The sequence below is a fragment of the Protopterus annectens genome, chromosome 10.part0 (assembly GCF_019279795.1).
Source record: "Protopterus annectens isolate FY-2018-M chromosome 10.part0, PAN1.0, whole genome shotgun sequence".
NCBI lineage: Eukaryota > Metazoa > Chordata > Ceratodontiformes > Protopteridae > Protopterus > Protopterus annectens.
Window position 1 is genome coordinate 1608372413 of NC_056744.1, and position 25835 is coordinate 1608398247.

The 25835-nt window shown below is 42.4% G+C and overlaps 1 protein-coding gene across 2 annotated transcripts in view; it reads left to right on the forward strand.

Moving 5' to 3' along the window:
- The window catches only part of LOC122813785 (gamma-crystallin S-like), a 455826-nt gene that overhangs the window by 365490 nt on the left and 64501 nt on the right, over nucleotides 1-25835 (forward strand). For both annotated transcript variants that reach the window (XM_044086287.1, XM_044086288.1), the window contains exon 2: nucleotides 6762-7004. In XM_044086287.1, the coding sequence (XP_043942222.1) occupies nucleotides 6762-7004 (243 nt within the window). The remainder of the gene's footprint in view (nucleotides 1-6761; nucleotides 7005-25835) is intronic.

The window sequence follows — 25835 nt, forward strand, 5'->3', positions numbered from 1 at the left end:
GGGCCAAGGACTGAGCCCTGTGAGACCCACTTGTGACCGGCTTGGAGTCTGACATGGCGCCAGCAACTCTAACCCTGTGGGTTCTGTCCTTTAGCCAGTTTGCAACCCATCTTGTGACATATGGGTTTACATTTAAGCTGGTAAGTTTCTCTATAATACCCGAGTGGGGTATTGTGTCGAAAGCTTTTGCAAGGTCAAGGTAGGCTGTATGGACTGCCTTTCCCTCATCAATGGCCTTGGTGACTGTTTCGAAGAAGTCGACCAAGTTCAAAATGCATGATCTGCCCTTGACAAAGCCAAACTGGGTCGGGTCCAATGTCTGCAAGTCCCCTATGTCTTTGTTTATGAGTTCCATTATGATCCTCTCCATAGCTTTGCAGACCAGGCTTGTTAAGCTTATGGGGCGGTAATTTCTAGGGTCCGTAGAGGTACCGCCTTTGTGGAGTGGGACCACAGTTGCCATACGCCACTCCTTGGGCACGTATCCTGTGGTAAGGCTAAGATTAAACAGCTGCCTTATATGCGGGTTTAGTTCCTTGTTGAGTTTGTGTAGCACACAGCCGGGGACACCATCCAGTCCCATTGATGCTGTGTTTTTAGCTTTAGAGAGAGCAGCTTTCACCTGCGCATTAGAGATGTCTGGGAGGCTACACTCTGCTGGGATAGTTATCTCTCCTTTTGGGGGGTGAAGTTTGCACTGAACCTGTCTGCCAGTATGTTGGCAATGTCTGTGGGTTCAGTGATTTTTGTATCATTTTGGACTAATTCTGCGCATATCTGGGAGTTTCCACCCAGGTTTCTAACATAGCTGAAGAAGGCCTTATGATTGTCTTTTGAATCTATTGCAATTTTTCTCTCAAATTTGGCCTTGGATGATTTTATGAGTGCTCGTATTTTTTTACTAATAATGATCAAGGGTGTCTTCTCTTTTATGGATTTTGCTCTATCATGTAACAGCTTTCTCCTCTTGTTGTAAAGTTTGTTTATGGCTGGGGTCCACCAGACTGGACGTTTGCCCTTGGTGGAAGGAGTCTTGGTTTTATTAGGGATTGCCTGATCCATGCAGTCCTGGAGGTGTTCGTAGAAGGCATTTGTAAGGGCTTCCGCAGCTTGGGATGTGGTTTCCACTGGCTCAGGGGCCTTGAAGGATACCACACCAGTCTTGAGTAGTGTGAAGTTTGCTTTAGAGAAGTTCTTCACTGTGGTCTTTTTTGTTTGGGGTGGGGGCGGGATGTGGATTTCCAGTGAGATAAGTTTGTGATCTGATCTCACCAATGAGGGATATACTTCCGGTGTGGAGCATTTTGTCCCCATGTTTGTGACCATGAGATCTAGTATATTTTCTCCTCTTGTGGGAACGGTGACTAGTTGTTCCATGGCATTTGAATTTATGAACTCCTGGAACCTTTGAGCTAGAAAGTTGGGGCTTGAGTAATGTTCCCAGTCTATATTCGGGTAGTTGAAGTCACCCAATATAATGGTGTTTGGAGATACATTTATACCCTCCAGTGTCTTCAGGAAGGCTGTGTGGGGTTCCTGAGTTTGAGAGGGTGGCCTGTAGCATGCTACAAATTGTAGAGCAGTTTTGCCTATGGTTAATTGCACCTGGATGGTTTCCGATGCTTTGTGCGTTGCCACCAACCTGGAGGTGTGGGTATCCTTGATGAATATGGATACACCCTCCTTTTGTGGTGTGGTCCGGGTTTTGGGGCGGAACGCATGATATGAGGTAAAACCTGATCGTGCCGGGTGCTCTCAGGAGCCTTGAACCAGGTTTCAGTCACAGCACAGACATCGATGTTCTCCATACTGAGAAGGGCCTCGGCGTGCATTTTGAGATTTAGACTTCTGGCATTGAGCAGCATTACCCTTAGTTTCTTCCCATTTTTGTTTTCTAGGGTGGTAGGTTTAGAATTTGAGCCTTGCCTAAAAATTGCACTATGGGGGTGGCAAGAGCCTTAGCCAATATCCGGAATCCCAGGGTGACAGGTGCAAGCCGTCCCTTGCGAAGCAGCGTGGCTTGTCAAGCATGTCATCCCAGGCAGACAGACAGTGGATCCCCTTTGAATGACACCAGAAATTAAGCCAATTGTTAAAGCTGATCATCTTGTCTCTATGTTGTGGCATCATTCTTGGTGAAGGAAGGATACTGCTCAGGGTCAGGGTCATACCTGCCTGGGCTACATAATCAGAGAGCTCCTCTATGTCTCTTTTCATGTAGTCCAGGGAGGCACATCTCAGGTCGTTCACACCAGCATGGACAATGACTGTGTCATATTTGTACTTGCTGTGGAGTGACCCAAGTGCTTGTGTTATGTGGCGGATTCTAGCGCCCGATAGGCAGCTTACTGTGACTCTCTCCTTGTTCAGCCTGATGAGTGGGACGTCAGTGTGTCTGACTATGGAGTCACCAATGACAAGTATGTTTGGCGTTGTATTTGGCCTTAAGGGCTGTGACTGCTTTGCACATTGATTTTGTGGTTTATGTGTTGCCTGTGGTGTGTCATGAGGTGGCAGTTGCTTGGATGTCTGCTTTGGAGGCCTCTGCTGTTTAGGTAAATTTTTGCTCAGAGCCTCCGAGTATGACTTTGTGTGTTTATGTGTTTGATTCATTGTTGTGATAGCTTTTTTGTGAAACTGGTTTTGTGGTGTGTGTAGTTGCCTTCTCCTCCTGTCTGGTCTTGCCAGTCCTGAGTTGAGAGAGCTCAGCCTCCAGTTTGGCTAAATAGCTGCATCTCTCGCAAGTATTTGTGTTATGTGGGAGGAGGAGAGGGTTGTCAGTGTACATGAGGCAATTGTAACATTGCCTCAATATTCCCAAATTCACCAACTGGACAGGAGAGGACGCCAGCATCTGGCCCTTCGACATGCTAGAGAAATTTAGAAGTTAGGGGTGTAACTGAATAAGAGAGGACTTAGTAAGGAAGTGGGTACTCCTGGGGGGGTTAGCTAGTGAGGGACTTTGTATAATACAGAAGTGCTAAACCTGAAAAGAAGATGCTTTTAAGACAAGTAAAAGATTTTAGGAACAAGTGCTGCACATTTTAGTTAAGGGATATACTGTTTAGATTACTAGTAGAGCAGTTCTAAGGGAAAAAATGAAGAACAGACTTTATGGAGCCAGAAAAAGTTTAACCTTGTTAAACCGGCGCTGCCCGATGCTGCTCTAGTGGCAACTCCGCTAAATCGGCTAAAGCACTCTAAAGCGTGCTTGATAGCAGGGCTGGAAAGAGCCAGGAATTGACCCAAAACAGCCAATAAAACTACAGTTTCAAGTCAGTAACCACTCCCACGGGGGCAGGGAAGCAGCTCAATGTTTATTACTGCCACTGATCAACAGAGAGACTTTCCTTTAGCCCAAGCAAAATGGCCTCACAGAAACTTACAAAACAGTTCAAGAACAGCAAGCCTGTAACTTGAACTTTTTAAATCTCAGAAAAGTGGGAAAAAGCAAGATTTTTTTTTCATTTTTGTTTTTTCAGAGATAGCAGAGGTTAACAAGTAATATCAAGTTATAACAGTGCAGTAAATGACCCCACACAAGAGTGCTAGGTCAAAGACAGAAAATATGCAAGTTTTGAGAAAAAACGATTTTAAAATTAAGTGCAAACAGGAAATTCAGTATACAGCTTTTGGTTGTACTCTAAGTACAGCTACTAATGCAGAAATCAAGTTTAACAAGCCAGAAAATGCTCTAACTAGGCAGCTATGCAGAAAAACTTATCAAATAAACAGAGGAATAATACTTAAAATCTCAAAAGTGGCTCCTTTCTTCTCTCAGCGTTTTCTCCTCTTGGTGGGTGCTTCACCAACAGCCATCAAGCCTGAAAAGATGCCAAAACCACGAGGCAACTAGGTTTTAAGAGAGGACGATGAAGATGTTTTAGAAATGACCCCTTTTGGCCAATAAAACTACAGTTTCAAGTCATTAACCACTCCCATGGGGGGCAGGGAAACAGCTCAATGTTTATCACTGCCACTGATCAACAGAGAGACTTTCCTTTAGCCCAAGCAAAAATGGCCTTACAGAAACTTACAAAACAGTTCAAGAACAGCAAGCCTGTAGCATGAACTTTTTTAAATCTCAGAAAAGTGGGAAAAAAGCAAGATTTTTTTTTTGTTTTTGTTTTTTCAGAGATAGCAGAGGTTCACAAGTAATATCAAGTTATAACAGTGCAGTAAATGACCCCACACAAGAATGCCAGGTCAAAGACAGAAAACAGTGTGCCATTGGTTGTACTACATAGTATGTTACACATTGAATGGCTGGTACCTTACAGTGTGCCATTGGTTGTACTATGTAGTATGTTACACATTGAATGGTTGGTACCTTACAATGTGCCATTGGTCGTACTACATAGTATGTTACACATTGAATGGCTGGTTCCTTACAGTGTGCCATTGGTCGTACTACATAGTATGTTACACACTGAATGGCTGGTACCTTACAGTGTGCTATTGGTTGTACTACGTAGTATGTGATACATTGAATGGCTGATACCTTACAATGTGCCATTGGTTGTACTACATAGTATGTTACACATTGAATGGCCGCGGGTTGTACTGCATAGTATGTTACACATTGAATGGCTGGTACCTTACAGTGTGCCATTGGTTGTACTACATAGTATGTTGCACATTGAATGGCTGGTACCTTACAATGTGCCATGGTGGGTTGTACTACATAGTAGAGCCTTACTTTTATATATACTTGGTGACAACTGTTTGCAATAGAGAGACAGAGGCATTTTTATCAGTTTCAACTTTTCAATTATCTTGTACTTACAGATTAATGGTTTGTGATGGTTTGTGATCAGTGCTAGAAAGCAGTACTATATCAGCCCCATATAGTTTAGGAAGGGCAAAGGTCAGACAGAAAATGCATAACAAAAAGAATCAGGAGGTCACTGACAAATCTGTGTAGTACCATAGCCTGGCTGCTGATAGGGGGTATGTGTTTGGGGGTGTGTTTGGGGGGGGGGTTACACTGACTTTGATTTTTCATGTTTTAGATCCAGCAATTGAATACTGACAGAAGTGAGTTTTCAGTTAGAAGTTATGTGGGAAATATCTGAATAGCATAATAAAATGAAGCCATAAAGCTCATGATAGCGTTCCAATGTGTCAGTTGTGATAAGCTATGTTAGCAGTAATGATGAATGCTATGGTAGATTTATGATATTCCCTAAATCCATGTTTACAGATGAGTGAGACATACTTATTTAGGAGAGATCTCAGATGAGTGCAAATGAAATATTCAATTGCTCTTGACCAAAGGAAGAGTCATGAACTCGGTATATGTGTGTAGGAGATGAACATTCCCCAATCTGGTGCTGCCCCAGAAAAAAATAACCTTCTGCTTTAAACTGTAGCAAACTGCCAAGCTACTTGTTAGAAGGGTGACAGGTGGATTGCTACAGGTAGTCTTTCAGCCATGGCTGAAAATGCATTATTGGCATTCAGTGACCAAAACCACACACGGAGTGCTAAAATGCTTCTACAAATACATTACTAGCAGTAATGACAATCATGCCCCTTGACATGTTGTATCCAGGGGGGTGACTGCTATATTGGCAGGGAATGTTGCATTAAGCATGTCATATCCACTCACATCTGCATACACTGGGCTCCATCAGTATGTAATGTAACTGCAAGATGTCCACTATGTCCTCTATATAACATCCTGCATAAAAAAAAAAAGCAGGGAAAAAGTCCATGAGAGCAGCCACTCGGACTACCCAGCTTATAGTAGACCTTCGGAACAGTTATTTGGGATATTCATGGTGCCTATTGGAGGTGGTGATGGTGGTCAGTAAAGGGGTTCCTCCAGTATAATTATGGATAAAGATATTGCTCTTTCATGGGTTCTTCAGAGTAGTTGATGATCATTTGGATGTGTGTATGTGTGTGTTGTGGGGGGGGGGGGCAGTTAATGGTGACCTGAGTGATTTTACTTTGGGTGAGACACTGCATAATGATAGTCTTTGTGACCCCATTACAGTGTACCTTGAGGCCCAAGCTCAAAAAATGATGTTATGGCTTACCTTTAAGGTTTAAACTGATGAAAATCCGTCCATTCAGTTATCTAGATTACTTACTGTGCCGTTATTGGGCTACATTTAAGTGGCATTCAGATGAGCTGATACCACGTATATAATATACTAATGAAGTAACAAAATAAATAAATGAACTACAGCACTAAATATATGCACTATCTCCTGACTTAACATTATCAGATGCATAATTCGCAGCTGGAACCTATACAGCCCATTTTCTACAGATTATGTGGTTTATTGATCTGATGTTTTAAAGAAACACTTTTATTAATGAAGTATTCCTTTGTTTGCACTGGTTCAACACCTTCACTACATTTACTATATCAAGACTGTACTATGACCAGAAAATAATGCACTCTGATTCCCACCTCTGTGATACAATCAGTTACTGGTCTGGATGGCTAAACTCTACCATATGGCATATTTTTAAATATGTTTTTTCAACACGTTTGATTTTTTTCTCTCTCTAGCAATTTTGTGTGTTTGAGAAAGGGCTACACTATGTGAATATAAATGGATAAAGACTTCATATGATGATTAACAGGCTGAAACTAATCATTGTGTAGAAATCTTGCCTCCTGCGGGATAGGCTTCATACCACTGCTCAGAAACAAAAGACTAATCATCTGTCTATTTATTTATTAAGTTTTGCCATGTGTTTGACTTATTGATCCTCTCTTTCCCTCCTTCTTTTATCTTTTGCAGATAACCTTCTTTGAGGAAAGCAAATTTCAGGGAAAGAAATATGAGTGTTCAGTAGATTGCACAGATTTTCGGGGACTCTTTCTGCGATGTAATTCCATCAAAGTGGAAGATGGAGCTTGGGTGATCTATGAACGTCCAAACTTTGGTGGATGCATGTATGTCCTGGAGAAAGGGGAATATCCAGACTTTAAGCACTGGAAGGGCATGGATGGTCATATCAGTTCCTGTCGCCAGATCAGGCCTGTATGTTAAACAGCTTGTTACTAACACACAGCTTTAATCCTCTACACCAACTACCAGGCAGCATAAATTAAAATAACTTAAGACCTTTGATCATCAGTAGAGCCCAAATGCTATTCATTCCTGTTTGCATTTTCTATCACTCATTTAAATGTCTAGCTCCTTTTTGAATTTGCTCATTTGCTTGATCTCTCTTGCCCAATTTTTATGTGTTAATGCATGCTTTCTCATAGTTTTGTTGGCTATTTATTTGCTGAGCATGATATATGTACTTGCCTGTTAGAGAGTTCTGGGTGGTCTGAGGTTAATGCACTTTGAAGAAACAGCTAGACAGGTATCGAATTTCCTGTAAGTGATCATGCTTTCTCTGAGATACAGCTGCCTTGGAATGAGAATAAGAAAGTTTGTGGGTTTGGAGGAAACTTGCTGTCCACAAAAAGCACTTCTTTTTTATGTCGGACTTGTACATAAATTGAGCACCTCCAATGCATACATTCTGAGAATCTATGTATTTCAGCTGTAATTTATGAGCTCTTGTGACCAGGCAAGTACAATGCAAGCTTTTAAGTAGTGAGCATATATACTGGCTCCTCAGGGGGTCTATATTAGTTTGCCGCAATTGCATTGCAGCGAACACCTAATCATCAACCCTAGGTCAGTGAAAATTGTTTCAGCGATTTATCAAGGGCAAGGAAATACTTGCCCTATAGCACAATGGACCGACAGCTAAGCAAATCAAACCCACCCAAGTGGGGGACTTTGCCCCCCCACCCCCTGATGTGGGGGGCTGTGCCTCCAACAACCCCCTAACTATATATATATCAACTCTGAGATCACACTACAGTGGAGAAAAGGGCAAAGTTGTGCTGTAGGGCAAGTATTTCCTTGCCCTCGGTAAATTCAGTGAATCGCTGAAATGATTTTCGCTGAATTAGGGTTGATGATTACGTTTGCTGCAATGTGATTGCAGAGAACTAATATAGACCCGATCCTCAATCTGTAGCTTGTTTATATGTGTAGTAGTCATTTATTAAAACTAATAGGTTCAGGTATATCCCTTTTCTTTCTTATTTTATAATTTTTTGTACATTTTTGACCCCCACTCTCTGTCATCATCATCATCTCCCTCGCAGCTAATTGGCCCAGTTGTTCCCCTTCCCACAGCAAGTGCTGACCAGGAAGGACTGCCATTTTGACAGCCTTAGAGGCAGTTAGTATTTTTCAAATACTCGTCTCTAACTGTGCATGTTTGGCTAGATGCAAGGGAGAGATGTGCAGTGGGCCATCCACAGAAGACATCTCCTCACTTCTGCAAGGGGCATTCCCCTATAAGCAGCTCTCCCCCTTCCCCCAACACAAAAACAGTGGTCTTCCTGGTCTCCATCAGGGAGATTGCATTGCCCATTGTGCCCTAAGTTTGGGCAACCCCTTCCACCCCCCAGGAGAGGCAAGAAGCCCATACCTTTTCATACCTCTCCATCCCTCCCTCCCTCCCTGCCATGCCTCTCCATTCATGGGACAACTAATCAATCCCCGGAAGCCAAGGTCACACTAAGGGCTCCAATCCTCTGTACCACAGAGCCAGGCCACCTTTTTTTTGTTATTAATTCCTACATTTAATCATACTTGCTAGACATTACATTACAAAAATGAATGTTGTATAAACACAGAGATTCAGTCAGAACTAGATCTGACCAGATTCTGAAGACTAGGCATAAGTTTTCATTAAATAAATTATATGAGGCTGAGAGCATTGAGGAAGATGTAGTGGATTTTCCATTCTAATTTCCTGAACTCATTTATTGTTTTTATATAATATGTTTGCACTTCCTCTATCTGGTTAAGTGTTTTGTCATACATCAATGACAATCAGCATTATACTCCACTGTTGGTGTAACCAGACACATATTTAAGGAAAATTCGCATGTGCACTAATCTACTTGAAGTGTTTTGCAGGATCAAGTGTACAACTGTATGATGATGTGACATAGTTCCAACTATGCCAGAGAGAGGAAAGGGCAGTGCATATGCAAGATATGCCAGAATAGCTAGCTGGAGTTTTCTAAAGAATTTTATGTCATTTATATATCAATTTTTTTGTAAAGTTGCTTGTGTTAAAAATGTATCAATAGTGGGTCGTGCTATTATTGCCCTTAGTGATGAGCTAATTGCTACCTTGGGGTGCCAGAAAATGGCTGGTTAGCATCTGCAGAGGTATGAAAGCACTGGAATTGTTTTACATTTTCCAGATGTCTTAGCAAAGCTCTAGGTATGTATTGTGACACATATGTGCTTGATCCTGATTCAGCCTCTGTTCAGGGGGGTAGTGTGGGAACCACAGAATCAGGTGACCAGATGTGATGTCATTCTATAGCCAGCATTGAAATGATATTTAGATACTAGTATGAGATGTGACAGAAGACACTCAGCACTCTGTTTTTGGAACTGACAACAAAGAAACTCACCCATTTCATCTTGCCTTGCTTTTGTAAGTAACTTAGCTAGGGAACAGTAATTCTTCAGTCAGTTAGGAATATAGTGAGATTAGTTAAATACTGTTTTTCTTACTCTATCTGAGTCTTTCAAGCTGTTATATTTCCTGTGAATTGAAACCCTGATGTTTATTGTAAATAGACATTCGGTATTTTCCAGTTTTCTATTTTATTAGTTATTCTTAAATATAACTAAACCTTTCATTGTGGCTGGTCTTTCAGAACATATTTTAACCCTTAAGAGTAGTTACATTTATTTGGTGGCACTTTGACTTCATGCTCCTGAAAGTCTTGCCACTGGATTAATACTACCATTTGTATAAGTATTAATGTTACTAAGAGTAATTGGGTACCCTGGTAAGATCCTTAAAGTAGCTGGCTGGTGGCAGTGAATCTACCTTATAGTCTGGGTGGAGGTGGCAGAGCTGGCAAATCTCTGTCAACCTTTCCCAGGTGTGTGTGTGTGTGTGTGTGTGTGTGTGTGTGTGTGTGTGTGTGTGTGTGTGTGTGTGTGTGTGTGTGTGTGTGCGAAAATCAAATCACAAAGAGTGTGTGTCAGCTATTTGGAAAAGGGACAGAAAGCACTGGTGTCTGCAGAGAGAAAAGTGGATTCTTATTTGGGGCCCAAGAGGAAGTTTAGCCTCAGGTCTTGAGTGTGCTCTCTGTGTGCTCTTAAGGGAAATTGTGCTTGGTGCAGAGAGCTGCATCAGAAAATACTGTAAGTACCCATTTTTGTTCTAAGTGAACATTCCCCATCGGTGTCAGTGGTGAGGATTGAGGCTCCTTGATTATCGGCCCAGAGGAGGGACATCACATATTGGTGAGTAGTGGTATGGATATTAATAGAGCTTTTGTAGCCTGTAAGCAGTTGTCACTAAAGGTGTGTGTACTCTCAGAAGCCACAAGTTAAGCATACAGAGTTTCATTTTTGACAACAGTTTTATTTATTTTTGTTAGTTTAGTTTAGTTTAGTCAGGGAAAGCAGGCTATGATATCAGCAGAAGATTATGGCAAGCTGACAGTGAACCAGTTGGCTAAGGTGTGAAAATCCAAAGGACTGGTGCATGCCAACCTGACTAAGAAGAAATTACTTCAGTCTTAATTGCAGCTGCAGCACAGATCAGCAACCAGGAGAACAACAAGTCTGATGATGGAGATGTGCACCCCTCAGAAACAGAACAGTTCATCTTTTCCTCAGAGGATTTAACAACCCATCTGGAGTTAAAGAGACTTGAACTGGAGGCCAAAAGTTTGGAATTAGAATCAGCAGACAGACTGTAGCATTTGGAGGCCAAAGAAAATGAGAGACTGAGGTGCTTGGAGGCAGAGGAAAATAAGAAGCAGCATCAACATAAGAGGGACATGCTGTGTCTTCTACAGGAACATGGCGGTCATGGGGAAGGGAATAACCGAATCCCAGAAGCAACAATGGTCACTAACTCTCATCCATAGTATAAGGAATGTAATAATTTTGATAGTTTTATTCATATATTTGAAAGAGAATATAGTCAATATGATGTTGACCAAGGGCTCTGGGTATGGTTCCTGACCCCATGGTAAAGCTGTAACTGCTGTTACTAAATTGTCTGATACTGATTGTTTAAATTATGACAAGGTTAAACAATGCTTATTGCAATGTTTTAAGTTAACACCTGAAGCTTACAGAAAAAAATTTTGTGAGCATAGACATAAGGCAGATGAAAGTGTATGTGATTAAATTGCTGAGCTAAGCATTCATTTTCATAGGTGGGTGAGTGGGTGTCAGGTTGACACTTTTGAAAGGCTGGAAGACCTTTTGGTGAGGGAATAAGCCCTTACCACTTTGCATGAGGAAATGAAAATCTGGTTGGCAGACTGGGAGTGAAACTCTGCAGCTGGACTGGGGAGAAAAGGGATCTCTACTTGGCAAACAGGGCACCACTGCACAAGAAGTGGACACCCGGTGCTGCACATGGACATAAGGGAACCCATGGTAGGCAGCCTAAACCACTCCAACAGATTCCACCAATAACAGGGGAAGCCACTAGATCAGGTACATGGCCTGAATCAAGGTATACATTTTTTAGAAGTAACCAGAGGGGCCATGTACCACACAAATGTCCAATGAAACAAGGTAGGGAACAAAAGGTGGGAGAGCCAGCAAGTGGGAATAACAGTATGTCAATGGTAAATTGTCTGGAGACAATAGGGGTACCAAACTATCACCGGAGTTTGTATCCTATCTTACTGGGTGGAAAACAGGCTACTGCTAAGAGAGATACGGTCTCTTATATAAACATTGTGCAGCCTGCAATAATTACAGAAGAGCACTACTTGCTTGGTCAGTCCACTCCAGTCAGTGTTTTAGGAGGGACCCCATTCCAAATACCTTTGGCCAGGGTTCACATTCACTGGGAAGGTGGAAAAGGAAGCACTGAAGTAGGTGTATTTGAGGATATCCCTGCAGATGTCTTGATTTTGATAATGCAGTACCTTGTGAGCATGCAGTTACATGCAGTCAGGCTTGGAGACGGGCATGCGGGTCTGGTAGCTTGAGGGAGACCCAGACAGACCCCACACCTGAAGCTGGGGCTGGTGATATGGCTATTTCAGGGAGGGAGCTACCCTATAGCAGTAAGTCTGAAGGTGAGCCACAGCTGTTGATAGGTACTGCTTTACCCTTGGGCAGAGTGACTGCAAAGGCAGAAGTGGGTTGTAGTACCCAAGCTGACAGTGAGGCACTGCTGTCAGAGGATACCAGACTTCCTGTGGAAGGGGAATTGGGAAGGGTCACCAAGGTAGAGTTGAGACTTAGCTCTCGGACTCTACATTATGAGGCGTGAGGGAGGCAGCTAAGGAGACACCTGATTCTCAAGGAAAAGGGGAGTCTCTGTAGTGGAACAAAGGGTTATTGTATAGAAAGTGGACTCCTGAGGGAGGACTAGAGGGTGAGGTAATACAGCAGTTGGTAGTGCCTAGAGCCTACTAGCAGGTACTTCTAGCTATAGCCCATGACATTGTGTTTACAGGTCATATGGGCGTAAACCATTCCAAAAGATGTATTATGCAGAACTTTTATTGGCTGGGGATTGCAAGGGTTGTTACAGAGTATTGCAGGACCTGTGAGCAGTGCCAAAAAGTAGGCAAGGCAGGAGACAAGGTCAAAGCTCCTTTGATGCCTTTGCCTGTGATTGAAGAATCATTTCATAAGGTGGCTCTGGATATTGTAGGGCCTCTGAATACCCCAAGTGGCACAGGAAAAAAATAGATCCTAGTGGTAGTAGGTTATGCTACTAGATACCCTGAGGCAGTGGCTCTGTCCTCCATTGAGGCAGAGAAGTTGGCAAAAGCTATGTTAGAGATTTTTAGCAGGGTAGTTTTCCTGAGAGAAATACTGACTGACAGGGGTACCAACTTCATAGCAGACCTGCAGGCTTGTCTGTGGGAGTGCTGTTGGGTGAAGCACCTAAAGACAACCCCTACCATCCCCAGACTAATGGTCTTGTGGAGAGATTAAATTTTACACTGAAGATCATGCTAAGGGCATTTTCAGACCAGTTTAAGAAAGAGAGGGACAAATATTTGCCACATCTGCTGTTTGCCTACAGAGAGGTACCTCAGATATCCACTGTTTTTTTACCCTTTGAATTAGTGTATGGGCATAGGATGAGGGGCCCTTGGATTTGATTTGTGATGACTGGGAAGGTGAGTGTGAATCCCACAAGGAGTCTGTGGCATATGTTCTAAACCTCAGGACAACACTTAGGGAGCTCATGTGCTTGGCCCAGGAGAACCTGGCAGAAGACCAACAGCAGAAAAAGGTTTGGTTTGACAGGAATGCTCGAGCCTGAGAGTATGCTGTGGGACAGCAGGTTATGGTGTTCATTCTTGTCAGACACAATAAGCTGCAAACAGCTTGGGAAGGACCCTTCAAAGTGGTAAGGAAGGTCAGTGATGTTAACTACATGGTAGAAATGCTAGACAAGAGGCAGGGGCACAAACTGTACCAAGTTAATATGATGACGCCTTACCATGATAAGGAGGCCCTTGTGCTAAGTATTTGCAGAGGGTGGCATTAGGTGTTATTGGAACTGACAACCAAGACACTCATCCATTTCATCTTGCCTTGCTCTTGTAAGAAACTTAACCAGAGAGCAGTAATTCTTCAGTCAGTTAGGACTATATTGAGATTAGTTAAATACTATTTTTCTGTATCTGTCTGAGTCTTTCCATCTGTGTTATTTATTTATTTATTTGTATTTTCAGTGAATTGAAACTCTGGTGTTTATTGTAAATGGATATTCAGTATTTTCCTGTTTTTTATTTTATTAGTTATTCTTAAATATATCTAAACCTTTCATTGTGGATGGTCTTTTAGAAAATGTTTTAACCTTTTGAGAGTAGTTGCATTTATTTGGTAACACACTGGCTTCATGCTCCTGAAGGTCTTGCCACTGGGTTAATATTACCATTTGTATTGTTTGTGTCTTTCGGCTTTTCCCGGTTAGGGGTTGCCACAGTGGAACTCCAGTCCGCTAATGATTGGCAGTTGATTTTTATGTACCGGCTTGCCAGGCCTGACACACAACCTTCAACGAAGGTATGCCCATTCACTCATGTCTCTACGCAGAAGATGCTCTAGCTGAGAATCGAACCGGACAGCGTCTTACTGTGAGGCGACAACGCTACTGCAGCACCACCACCGCGGGTAATACTACCATTTGTATAAGTATTAATTTTATTAAGAGTAATTGGGTACTCTAGTAAGAGCCTTAAAGTAGCTGGCTGGTGGCAGTGAATCTACCTTATAGTCTGGGTGGAGGTGGCAGAGCTAGCAAATATGTGCTAACCTTTCCCAGGTGTGTGTGTGTGTGTGTGTGTGTGTGTGTGTGTGTGAAAATCAAATCTCAAAGAGTGTGGGTGTCAGCTACTTGGAGCAGGGACACAGTACACTGATTTCTACAGAGAGAAAGGTGATGTCTTATTTGGGGCCTGGAGGGGAAGTCTAGCCTCAGGTCTGAAGTATGCTCTCTGTGTGCTCTTAAGGGAAATTGTGCTTGGTACAGAGAGCTGCCTCTGAAAATACTGTGTAAATCATTTTTCTTGTAAGTGAACATTCCCCCACTGGAGTCAGCGATGAGGATTGAGACTCCTTGATTACTGGCCCAGAAGAGGGATGTCACAAACCCCAAAAGAGTTTCCATCAATAGTGGACTCATCATGGTCAAAGCTGAATTCTTTGTTGATAAATGCACCTTGATCCCTAATATTTATTGCTATTTTTAGCACTTTTATTTATTGTGTCCACATCACAAGCTTATCTGTTGCTTAACAGTATCAGAGCACATTTGTTTGCTTTGGAATTTAAGTTGTTTTATCACCACCCATTTAATTCTAAGTTTTCATGGGGTAAGACTACTCATCTGATTTTATACTTTTATACGTCTTCAGTTATCCAATGTTTAATTTCCTGTTTTATGCTAATAATAAAGCCCTGATACTATTTCTTGTAGAAAGCCATTTATGATATTGAAATCTTTTGCTGCTTTAACCTTTAGTTTCCTCATTTCTTTCCCCTAGTCTGTTGTGTACCCATTTACTCTTATTAGTCATTTGTTATACTAGGCTTTCAATAAAGCCAGCATGTAGATTGGTATTATATACTTTTGCTAGTTTCAAGTACACTGTGTGAACCAGAAACCATTATGCTAGGATGGCAGAAACATGTTACAGAAAAGCAGTTTTGCTGGCACAGAGGGTTTGGTTTTAATCAATAAAAATTAACTGAGGTTCAAGTTAAGGCCCAACACCTGAGGAGTTAGGATGGATAGGATTGATTAGCTGATGGTTAGCTCCCCTCCCATGGGAATAGGGAACAGGTTGTATGCAATAAGGACTATCCTTTGTAGAGACCAGAAAATTAACCTTAAAACCAACAAAAAGCTAAGAAGAACTTGTAAAATGCAACAAAACAAAAATGGAATATATCTGAAGGCCTTTGCCAAGGAGCCAGAGGATTAATAAAGTTACTTAGAGGAATGACTGCTGTTTTCGTTTTGTTGTATTGTACAGAAGGCTAACAATAGCTGCATAACGTGTTTTGGTTGAGCCTAAACTGAGGCTGCATGATATAAAATGGTGCTGAGGGCAAAGAGGTGCCAATGGGCCTGATTTAGGTATGGTGCACAATTAACAAAACTGGAGCACTATGGGAAATAAAGGATAAAAAAGGAAAAAAATCTTCAACCACTGTGGCTGATGGTCAGCTGATACTGACTCTTGTTTCCTATTACTTTGGCAATAATAGTGGCCACTAAAAGACTAATCACCCCTCAGTAGATGAGTCTTTCCTCATGGCATGAAGTGAGATGTTGTGCTGGCTAGGATGAGAGAATGAACAGGTAAATAAGCATGAGGTGAGCTATTCTGCAGTCCACAGGTGCAATGGTATTTATTTATGTGTTTTATTTTTGTTAAATAGCATAGTTAAGTTCCAGATATAGTCATACTGATCAAGGAATACTAACTCTCCAGTTTCTCTTTTTATTAAGAAGATAATTATTCTTTCCAGAACTTTGTAGCTACACAGAATATAAGTTAGATTTAATAACCTGAAGCTTGTGGGGTTAAGTTTTGGTCCATCCATGTTCAAAGGAACTCTTACAACTTTCCAGATCTCTGAATTACACTTTCAACAGAATACTTGAACATAACAGTGGCTATAGAAGAGCTTCATAGTTTCTTTATCCCCCCTTCCAAAAATGGAGTGTTATCTGACCTTAGTGACAAATTGCAATGGATTGTATTATGTGCGTTGGTAAAAGTATCACATCATCCTTCATAATTATAGAGACCTTAGTAGCCTAAGTATGTTGTTATGAAACTGTTTTATATATACAATCACACACACACACACACACACACACACACACACATATATATATATATATATATATATATATATATATATATGTATATTCTCAGTTTAGCAATTATAATGTTATTTTGTTAGTATATTAATTTAATATCACTGGGAGAGCATGTTTGTTTATTAATTTGTTGAAAGGATCATGCCATGCATACAATGCTGCATGAATACTGTGTAAAGTATTTTAGAACCATTTATAGGCAAACTGTTCTGCTGCAAATATTTCACTTACTGTACTAGTCTGTCCTTGCTGCCTGCATTGATTGCCCGGGAGTTTGCTTTGTCGTAAGAAGGACTGTGAATCATGAGTTTTACCTTGTGTAGTGTAGCTGAGACATCTTGTTAGTCTGCTACATTTTTGTATCGTATAGCTTCCTGTTATTACATGGGAACATTTAGGTTCATAGGTAGGTACGAGGCTATCGGCCCAAGGGCCTAAGTAAGCCTAGCCAACAAGGTTCCCTGGCTTACGGTACCCAAGAAAGTTATTTTCCTGTGCAACTGTTGAGCAGAGCCACAGAAGTGATCCCCATGGTGTATTTCCGATTTCCCATCCACTCATCAAGATTTTTCTTGAAGAGTACTAATGAGGAACTTTGCTTGACATAGATGGGTAGCTTGTTCCAGAGTATGGGAAGTCTCTGGGACAGCAATCTATACCTCCAGCATGTTCTGTTTATTGTGGTGACAAGGTTTAGGTCCCTGGAGCGTGTACTCAGAGGGATTGGGATTTCTTTAGGTGTAGCATGTCCAACAGCTCTGGGTTTAACATAACTTTATATGTTAGGCAGAGATCACCTCAGAGTAGGACATATGCTATAGAGTAAAGATGGAGTTTTTTGAGATGGTCAGTGCAGGGCATCTGTTTGTGGCCAGTAATCCTCTTTGTGAGGTACTTCTGTGGTCTTTCCAGCTGCTGCAGATGTCTTGTGAGGTGCATTCCAAGAGGGGCATTGTACTCTATAATGGGTCTAATGAGTGTCGAGTAGAGGGGAACAATGACCTTTTTTTCCTGGATGAGAACCATTTTGTGATGAGGTCTGCCACATAGAAGGACTTCCTGACTACTGTGGTGATGTGATTATCAAAGGAGAGACTACTGTCCACCTGGGTCCCAAGGTCTCTTATCACACATTCAGTATTAAGTAGACTGCTGCCTATGTGGTAGTTCATGGGTAAGGAGTTTTTACCAAAGGGGATAACAATGCACTTTTTGGCATTGAGCTTGAGGCCATGGCTCTGACACCAGGCATCTGTCAGACATCTGTCTCAGTGAGACACTTCTGTAGGAGGTTTCTTATTTATAAACAATTATTTTCATCTGGGGTTCATTTCTTCTCAAAGCACCACTGAAATTGGACTCTGCATACTGTTAACATCTTTGTCTTTTAATAGCTTTGACAGAATATCATAGGAGCAGGTTTGTAGGCTGAATACAACACAGCCAAATCACCACATTGGCTGAAAAAAAATGGCCATTGGCAAAGCAGGTAAAAAAGCTATTCCCTTACCATCCAAGGTGCAGTGACTTTGAAGTTGATTACATTAAGTAAGGGAGGTGCAAGGGGTACAGCCCCCTTCTTTGGATTTGGGGGACTTTTCTCCCCATAGAAAACTCTTTTGCCATCACCTGTCTATTTTGTCCACTGTGGCAATTCATCTGGATTGCATTCAGTTTTTATTTATTTAAATGCATATTTGTTTGCTGTGGTAGAACACTGATCAAACAATGACCAGTTACAGGCTCAGCCAAGAGTTCATTCAGTTCATTTACCTTGATCCAGACATCACAGATGAGTAATATGTGCTTGTACAGACTAGTGCCTGGTTTGTGTGAACCAAATCTCCTGAGTACCATGTAACCAGCTGTTCCTTGGGGACACTACTTTAGTGTGGACCCAGTGACCCAACCCCCTGAAATAAATGGACTTTACATTACACACTTGTCCCATATTCCCTGTAGAAAATCTATGCTCACTCTTGGTCACGCACAGTTGTTACCACAGGATGTGATCCCACCACAGCAATTGATAGTCCAATCCTATTATTTCATTATTATTTTTCCCATGAAAGGGATAGAGTAGTACAGCTGCTGCTTAAAAGTTCACAGTGGTCTTTTTTAAATTATATATTGCACTTCCTTGTGGTTTATAGTAATATTTGTCATCTGATGGGAGTCAGTTTGATGTGTTGAAAGAGAGTGGGGTCAGAGAACTCTCATTTGTGACAGAAGCAATTATGTTGAAATATCAACTGCAGGTGACAACTGCCAGCTTTCTCTAGTCTGTCCAGGTTGTCAGGCTGCTACCAAAGCCCACTGATTCTGGTTACGCTCTGTCTTCACATTCTCATTAATGATGCTAAGACCTATATTTCGGATATATGCATTTCTTAGCTTCTCCCACAGTTCTAACACTTCTCCCTCCTCTGCTGGGTGATTATAGATGCATCCAGCTCTGTGAAGCAGTCTCTGTCTCGTTACACCACACTGAGCTTTTCTCCTACCTTGACATCCCTACTTTACATAAACTTCCTGCTGTCTTGTAGTTCCCAGCCCTTATGGCACTAAGCAATGCTTCTGACACTGTATCTTAGGAGTGCACCCAGTAAAAACACTGTTCCATAATGCATACACAACAATAACGCCATGTTATAGCAGTGTAATACAAGGGGAAGAAGGAGGGAGACAAGGTGATGGGAAATAAATGAATGTGATGGAAAATGGAGTGACAAGGAAGAAGCATGAGTTGGAATCACCGAATGTAAGTAGGAGGGGAAAATGATCAACCAAGGATTGCGTTGACGGTTGAAACAGGGAAGAAGGGGGTGGTTTTGATTAAGAACCTCAGCCTGCAAGACACAGATCTGAGTATCTCTATAGTCAGTGTAGGTGGAAAGAACAGAATATTATCATATGATCATTTATTTTATTTTACATTTGTTAACCTGGAAAGTCCGACTGGATACAGGTCCATTTTCAGTGGAGGCCCAGGGAGAAAAGCTCCAAATGTACATAACAAGTGTAAATACAGTGCGATTATTACAGTAAATTATCACAAAATTTTAATTTGTTTAATTATATATACTACACAAAGGTACATGTTTTTCTCACATACACACAGGAAACGTTGGAAGTTAATAGCTGAGAAAGAAATAGTTAAAGATTTCATCTGAAAAAGGGAAAACATACATTAAGGTGGTTAACATACATGGTATCATCTTAACTTTAGATCTTTCCAGTAGGTGAGAGATATACAAAATTCTAAACAGTTAGAGGATCAGAGTTTTATTCTTGTAATGAGGTTCTCATTTATAGATTATGTTAGAGTGGGGGTTAGTCAGGGTTTGTACAGGGACAAAGCCAATGCCTTTTTAGGTATTTCTTAAGGGATATTTTGATAATGGAAATTACAAGGCACATAAGTTAAGAGACCATTTGTGTCTTGTCAATATCCACTGTCTTGATGTACCACCTGCTTTTAGAACAACAGAGCAGAACAGGTTTGGAATTATTTTGCATATGCCCATCCAATCACCAAGGTTCATTCTGAAGAATGTGATGTCACTCTGTTTTACATGTAGGGGCAAGTTGTTATAGAGATGAGGTAAGCGGTGGGTAATAGAGCAGTCCCTCCAGCATGTTTTATTTTTACACTGGAGGAGATTTAAATCCTTAAGATGACCATTTGCAATGCTGTTTGTCTTGCAGAGATGCAAGTGATTCACAAAGGGTTAGGTTCTTAATGGCATGAAATGTAAGACCTAGATCTCCCTGTAGGAGTCTATGAGTCCAAGTGTAGAGACAGGGCTTCAAGTCTGTCTAGCAAGCCAAGTGTCTTTAGGAGTGACCATTTCAGTTGGGAACCAATAAGGTCTTTCTACCTGTGTGGTATGCCTGGATAAGTACATGCCAATGGGGAGAACATACTTCTATAACTGGCCTAATCAGAGCTAAGTACAGCCAAATGATAACTTCTTTTGAACCTGATGAAATACCTTCAGATATCACTTGTGATAGGTAGAAGGATTTCCTGGCTATTAATTCTACATGTTGGTTAAAGCAGAGGGAGTTGTTGACTGAGGTACCAATATCCCTGATTACCATGACAGCTTAGAGTGAGGTATTGGCTATAGTGAAAGGATGCAGATAGGAATTTTTTACCAAATGTGATAATACTGCCCTTTCTTGCATTTATTTTTAGCCTTTTTCCATTACACCACTGGTTTTCACTGAAGTATTTTGTCTGGAAGGGTTTGCACTAAAAGTATTGGTTAGAAACAAGGAAAGGTAAACAGATCCTTAATCTTGTTTTTTTATAGGGAGAAATGGCAGATTTAGAGGTAAGGCTGCACTGACTGACAGTGAATTTACAACAGTATAGTTTGCATCATCTGTAAAGGTGAGGCAAAACAGCAGACAATGGTCAGGGTCTGGGACTGTCAGGAAGTAGAATGTGGCAAGATCCATATCTTAACCCCATAACAAGGAAGGCCGCAGGACCTCAAGAGAATAGAGGGACTGTAGGGAAACATAAAAGTACCAGTCCAGGAAAGGATAGAAAAGGGATTAAGAAGGGTAAACCTAGGGTGGGAGGTAGAGTTCAAAGAACAGTCAGTCCAACAAACATGTATTCCCAACAAAGTTCTCTCTCCATATCAGTGTTCTGGAGCTGAGGGGAGGTCTGATCTTCCTTCCAGGATTTGTTCCTTTGGGATAACTTTCCATCCAGATTAACAGCATGGTGATGGTGTCATCAACACACTGGACAGGAATGACTCTTAAATCCTGTGCAAGGAAGCTCTGTGACCTTTTAGGGTGCTTCTGAGTCTCACAGGTTCCTGATATCTATGCATATTCTTCGAGAGTCCAGTTCCCTGGTAAACAGGTTGAGACATTATCTGCTATTTGGATAAGAGGATGCTTCTTTGTTCACCAGTGGGAGTGGGGAGCACTGAGCAACCTATTTGTCCCTAGAGGAGTGGTTCCAGCCCAGCAACTTGTAGTTTATTGGCCATTTTGGGTCAATTCCTAGCTCTTTTCAACCCCCTGCTATAAAGCCCGCTTTAGCAATTAGCAAGTTGCTCATAGAGCAGCATCGTTGCTCATAGAGCAGCATCGGGCAGCTTAATCAAGTTTAAAGTATTTCTGGCTCCGCAAAGTCTGCTCTTCAATTTTTCCCTTAGAACTGCTCTACTTGCAATCTAAACAGTCTATTCTCTATCTGAAAAGCCCAGCACTTGCTCCTAAAGCATTTTTATACAGGTAAAGCACTCTTAAACAAAAAGAAAGTAATTCATTCACCTAAATTCCCTTGAGTACCCATTTCCCTATAGGTCCTTTCTGACTCAGTTACACAGCAATCCTTTACACTATTCTAGCATGTCGAAGGGTCAGTTGCTGGCGTCCTCTCCTGTTCAGCTGGTGAATCTGGGAATCTTGAGGCAATGTTACAATTGCCTCATGTACACAGACAACCCTCTCCTCCTCCCAACAAATACAAATATATGTGAGAGATGCAACTATATAGCCAAACTGGAGGCTGAGCTCCCTCAACTCAGTACTGGCAAAACCAGTCAGGAGGAGAAGGTAACCACGCACACCACAAACCCAGTCTCACATAGACCTATCACAACTGCAAACCAAACACATAAACACACAAAAACATACTCGGAGGCTCTGATTAAAAATCTACCAAAACAGCAGAGGCCTGCAAAGCAGACACCCAAGCGACCACTACCTCAAGACATACCACATGCAACACATAGTTCACAAAGTCAGTGTGCTAAACAGTCACAGCCCTTAAGGCCAAACAACATGCCAGATACACTTGTAATAGGCGACTCCATAGTCAGACACACTGACATCCCGCTCACCAGACTGAACAAGGAAAAGGTTACAGTAAGCTGCCTGTCGGGCGCTAGAATCCGCCACATAACACAAGCACTCAGGTCACTCCAAAGCAAGTACAAATACGACTCAGTCATTGTCCATGCTGGTGTGAATGACCTGAGATGTACCTCCCTGGACTACATGAAAAGAGACATAGAGGAGCTCTCTGATTATGTAGCCCAGGCCGGTATGACCTTGACCCTGAGCAGCATCTTACCCTCACCAAGAATGATGCCACAGTACAAAGACAAAATGATGAGCTTTAACAATTGGCTTAATTACTGGTGTCATTCTAAGGGGATCCAGTGTCTGTCTGCTTGGGATGACATGCTTGACAAGCCACGCAAGGGATGGCTTGCACCTGTCACCCTGGGCTTCCGGATATTGGCCAAGGCTCTTGCCACCCCCATAGTGCCTTTCTTAGGCAAGGCTCAAAAGACAAACCCACCTCCCTAGAAAACACAAGTGAAAAAACTAAGGGTAATGCTGCTCAATGCCAGAAGTCTAAACCTCAAGATGCACGCCTCAAGCCCTCCTCAGTATGGAGAACATTGATGTCTGTGCAGTGACTGAAACCTGGTTCAAGGCTCCTGAGAGCACCCCAGCACTACCAGGTTTTACCTCATATCATGCTTTCCGGCCCCAAAACTTGGACCGAACCACAAAAGGAGGGAGTATCCATATTCATCAAAGATACCCACACCTCCAGGTTAGTGGCAAAAGCATCAGAGACCATCCAGGTGCAACTAACCATAGGCAAAACTGCCCTACAGGTTGTAGCATGCTACAGACCACCCTCTCAAACTCAGGAACCCCACTCAGCCTTCCTGAAGACACTGGAGAGTATGAATGTCTCACCAAATACCATCATATTGGGAGACTTCAACTACCCAAACATAGACTGGGAACATTACTCAAGCCCCAACACCCTAGCCCAAAGGTTCCTAGAATTCATAAACTCAAATGCAATGGAACAACTAGTCACCACTCCCACAAGAGGAGATAATATACTAGACCTGATCATCACAAACATGGGGACAAAATGCTCCACACCGGAAGTACACCCCTCATTGGTGAGATCAGACCATAAATTAATCTCACTGGAAATCCACATCCTGCCCCCACCCCCTGCACAAAAGACCACAGTGAAGAACTTCTCAAAAGCCGACTTCACACTTCTTAAGACTGAAGTGGTATCCTTTAAGGCCCCTGGGCCAGTGGAAACCACAACCCACACCGCTGAATCCTTTATAAATGCCTTCTACGGGCACCTTCAAGAATGCATGGATCATGCAATCCCTAATAAAACCAAGACTCATTCCCCCAAAGGCAGGCGCCCTGTCTGGTGGACCCCAGCCATTAACAAATTTTAAAACAGGAGGAGGAAGCTACTACATGACAGAGCAAAATCCCTAAAAGGGAAGGCATCTCTGATCAGTACTAGCAAAAAACTACGATCACTCATAAAATCATCCAAGGCCAACTTTGAGAGAAAAATGTAGAACGGCACAAAAGACAATCACAAGGCCTTCTTTAGCTATGTTAGAAACCTGGGTGGGAACTCCCAGATATGCTCAGAGTTAGTCCAAAATGACACAAAATACACTGAACCCACAGACATTGCCAACATTCTGGCAGACAGGTTCAGTGCAAATTTCTTTGCCCCTCCCCAAAAGGAGAAATATCTATCCCAGCAGAGTGTAGCCTCCCTAACATCTCAGATGCCCAGGTGAGAGCCGCCCTCTCCAAAGCTAAAAACACAGCATCAACGGGACCGGACGGTGTCCCGGGCTGCGTGCTACATGAACTCCAAGAGGAACTAAATCCACACATAAGGCTGCTGTTTAATCTTAGCCTTACTACAGGATCCAAAGAGTGGCGTGCAGCAACAGTGGTCCCACTCCACAAAGGCGGTGCTTCTACGGACCCTGGAAATTACCGCCCCATAAGCTTGACGAGCCTGGTCTGCAAAGCTATGGAAAGGATCATTATGGAACTCATAAACAAAGACATTGGGGGCCTACAGACATTGGATCCTACCCAATTTGGCTTTGTCAAGGGCAGATCCTGCCTTTTGAACTTGGTCGACTTTTTGAAACAGTCACTAAGGCCATTGATGAGGGTAAGGCAGTTCACACAGCCTACCTTGACCTTGCAAAAGCCTTCGACACAATACCCCACTCAGGCATCATAGACAAACTCACCAGCTTAAATGTAAACCCATATGTCACAAGATGGGTTGCAAACTGGCTCAAGGACAGAACCCACAAGGTCAGAATTGCTGGAGCCATGTCAGACTCTAAGCCAGTCACAAGCAGTGTCCCACAGGGCTCAGTCCTGGGACCCCTCTTATTCGGCATTTATTTTTCCGAGGTGCAAGCAAACACAAGTGGATTGTGGCTGACAAAGTTCGCAGATGACTGCAAACTGGGCGCCATAATTGATACTCCAGCAGACACAAGCATCCTTCAGAGAGGCCTCATAGAAATGGATAATTGGTGCCAGAGCCATGGCCTTAAACTGAACGCCAAAAAATGTATAGTCATTCCCTTTGGGAAAAACAAGGTACCCACAAATTACCACATAGGTGGTAATCCATTAAGTACGGAAGAGGTAATCAGGGACCTAGGGACCCAAGTTGACAGTAACCTCTCATTTGACACTCACATTGCCAAGGTGGTTAGGAAGATCTTCTATATTGCCCACCTTATCATGAAGGGATTCACATCCAGATCAAGAGAGGTCATTGTGCCCCTGTACTCTTCTCTTATCAGGCCCATGATTGAGTACAATGCCCCATTTGGGATGTATCTTACCCGACACCTGCAGCAGTTGGAAAGACCCCAAAAGTTCCTCACCAAGAGGATAAAGGGTCTCAAACATATGGCATATGCTGCCCGGCTGAAGAAACTCCAGCTCTATTCAGTCGCATACCGTCTACTCAGAGGTGATCTATGCCTGACGTACAAGGCCATGTCCAATCCGGAATTAATGGACATGCTCCACCTCAGAAAATCCAAATCCATCAGAGCCACGAGAGCAAGAGATTTGAACCTCAACACAGAAATAAATAGGACGTGCTGGAGGGACAGATTCATAACCCAGAGGCTCCCTACACTCTGGAACAGAATCCCAGTCCACGTTAGGCAGAGCCCCTCACTAGCTCTCTTCAAGAGAAATCTTGACGAGTGGATGGGAGATCGTAGGTTTACCCCGGGGGTCATCTCTGTGTCACTACTAGCAGAGGCACAGTAAACTAAACCCTAAATGGGCATAGTATTCTCATCCCAAGGGGTGGCGAAAGCCACACACACTCTGGCTAGGCTTATAAATGCCCTAGGGCAGATAACCTAGTACGAACCTATGAACCTAAGTGGCCTCTGAGTCCCTCTGTCTTGAGGTGCATCTTGCAGTGGTGGAGCACACCAGTCTTTGAGTTTTTTTTTTGCACCACTGACCAATGCCAGGTGACCCCAGTTCTTCTTCTGAATTCTTCCATTTAATGGATGCAGCAGTGATTTGCTAATAGACCCATGGATTCCTGG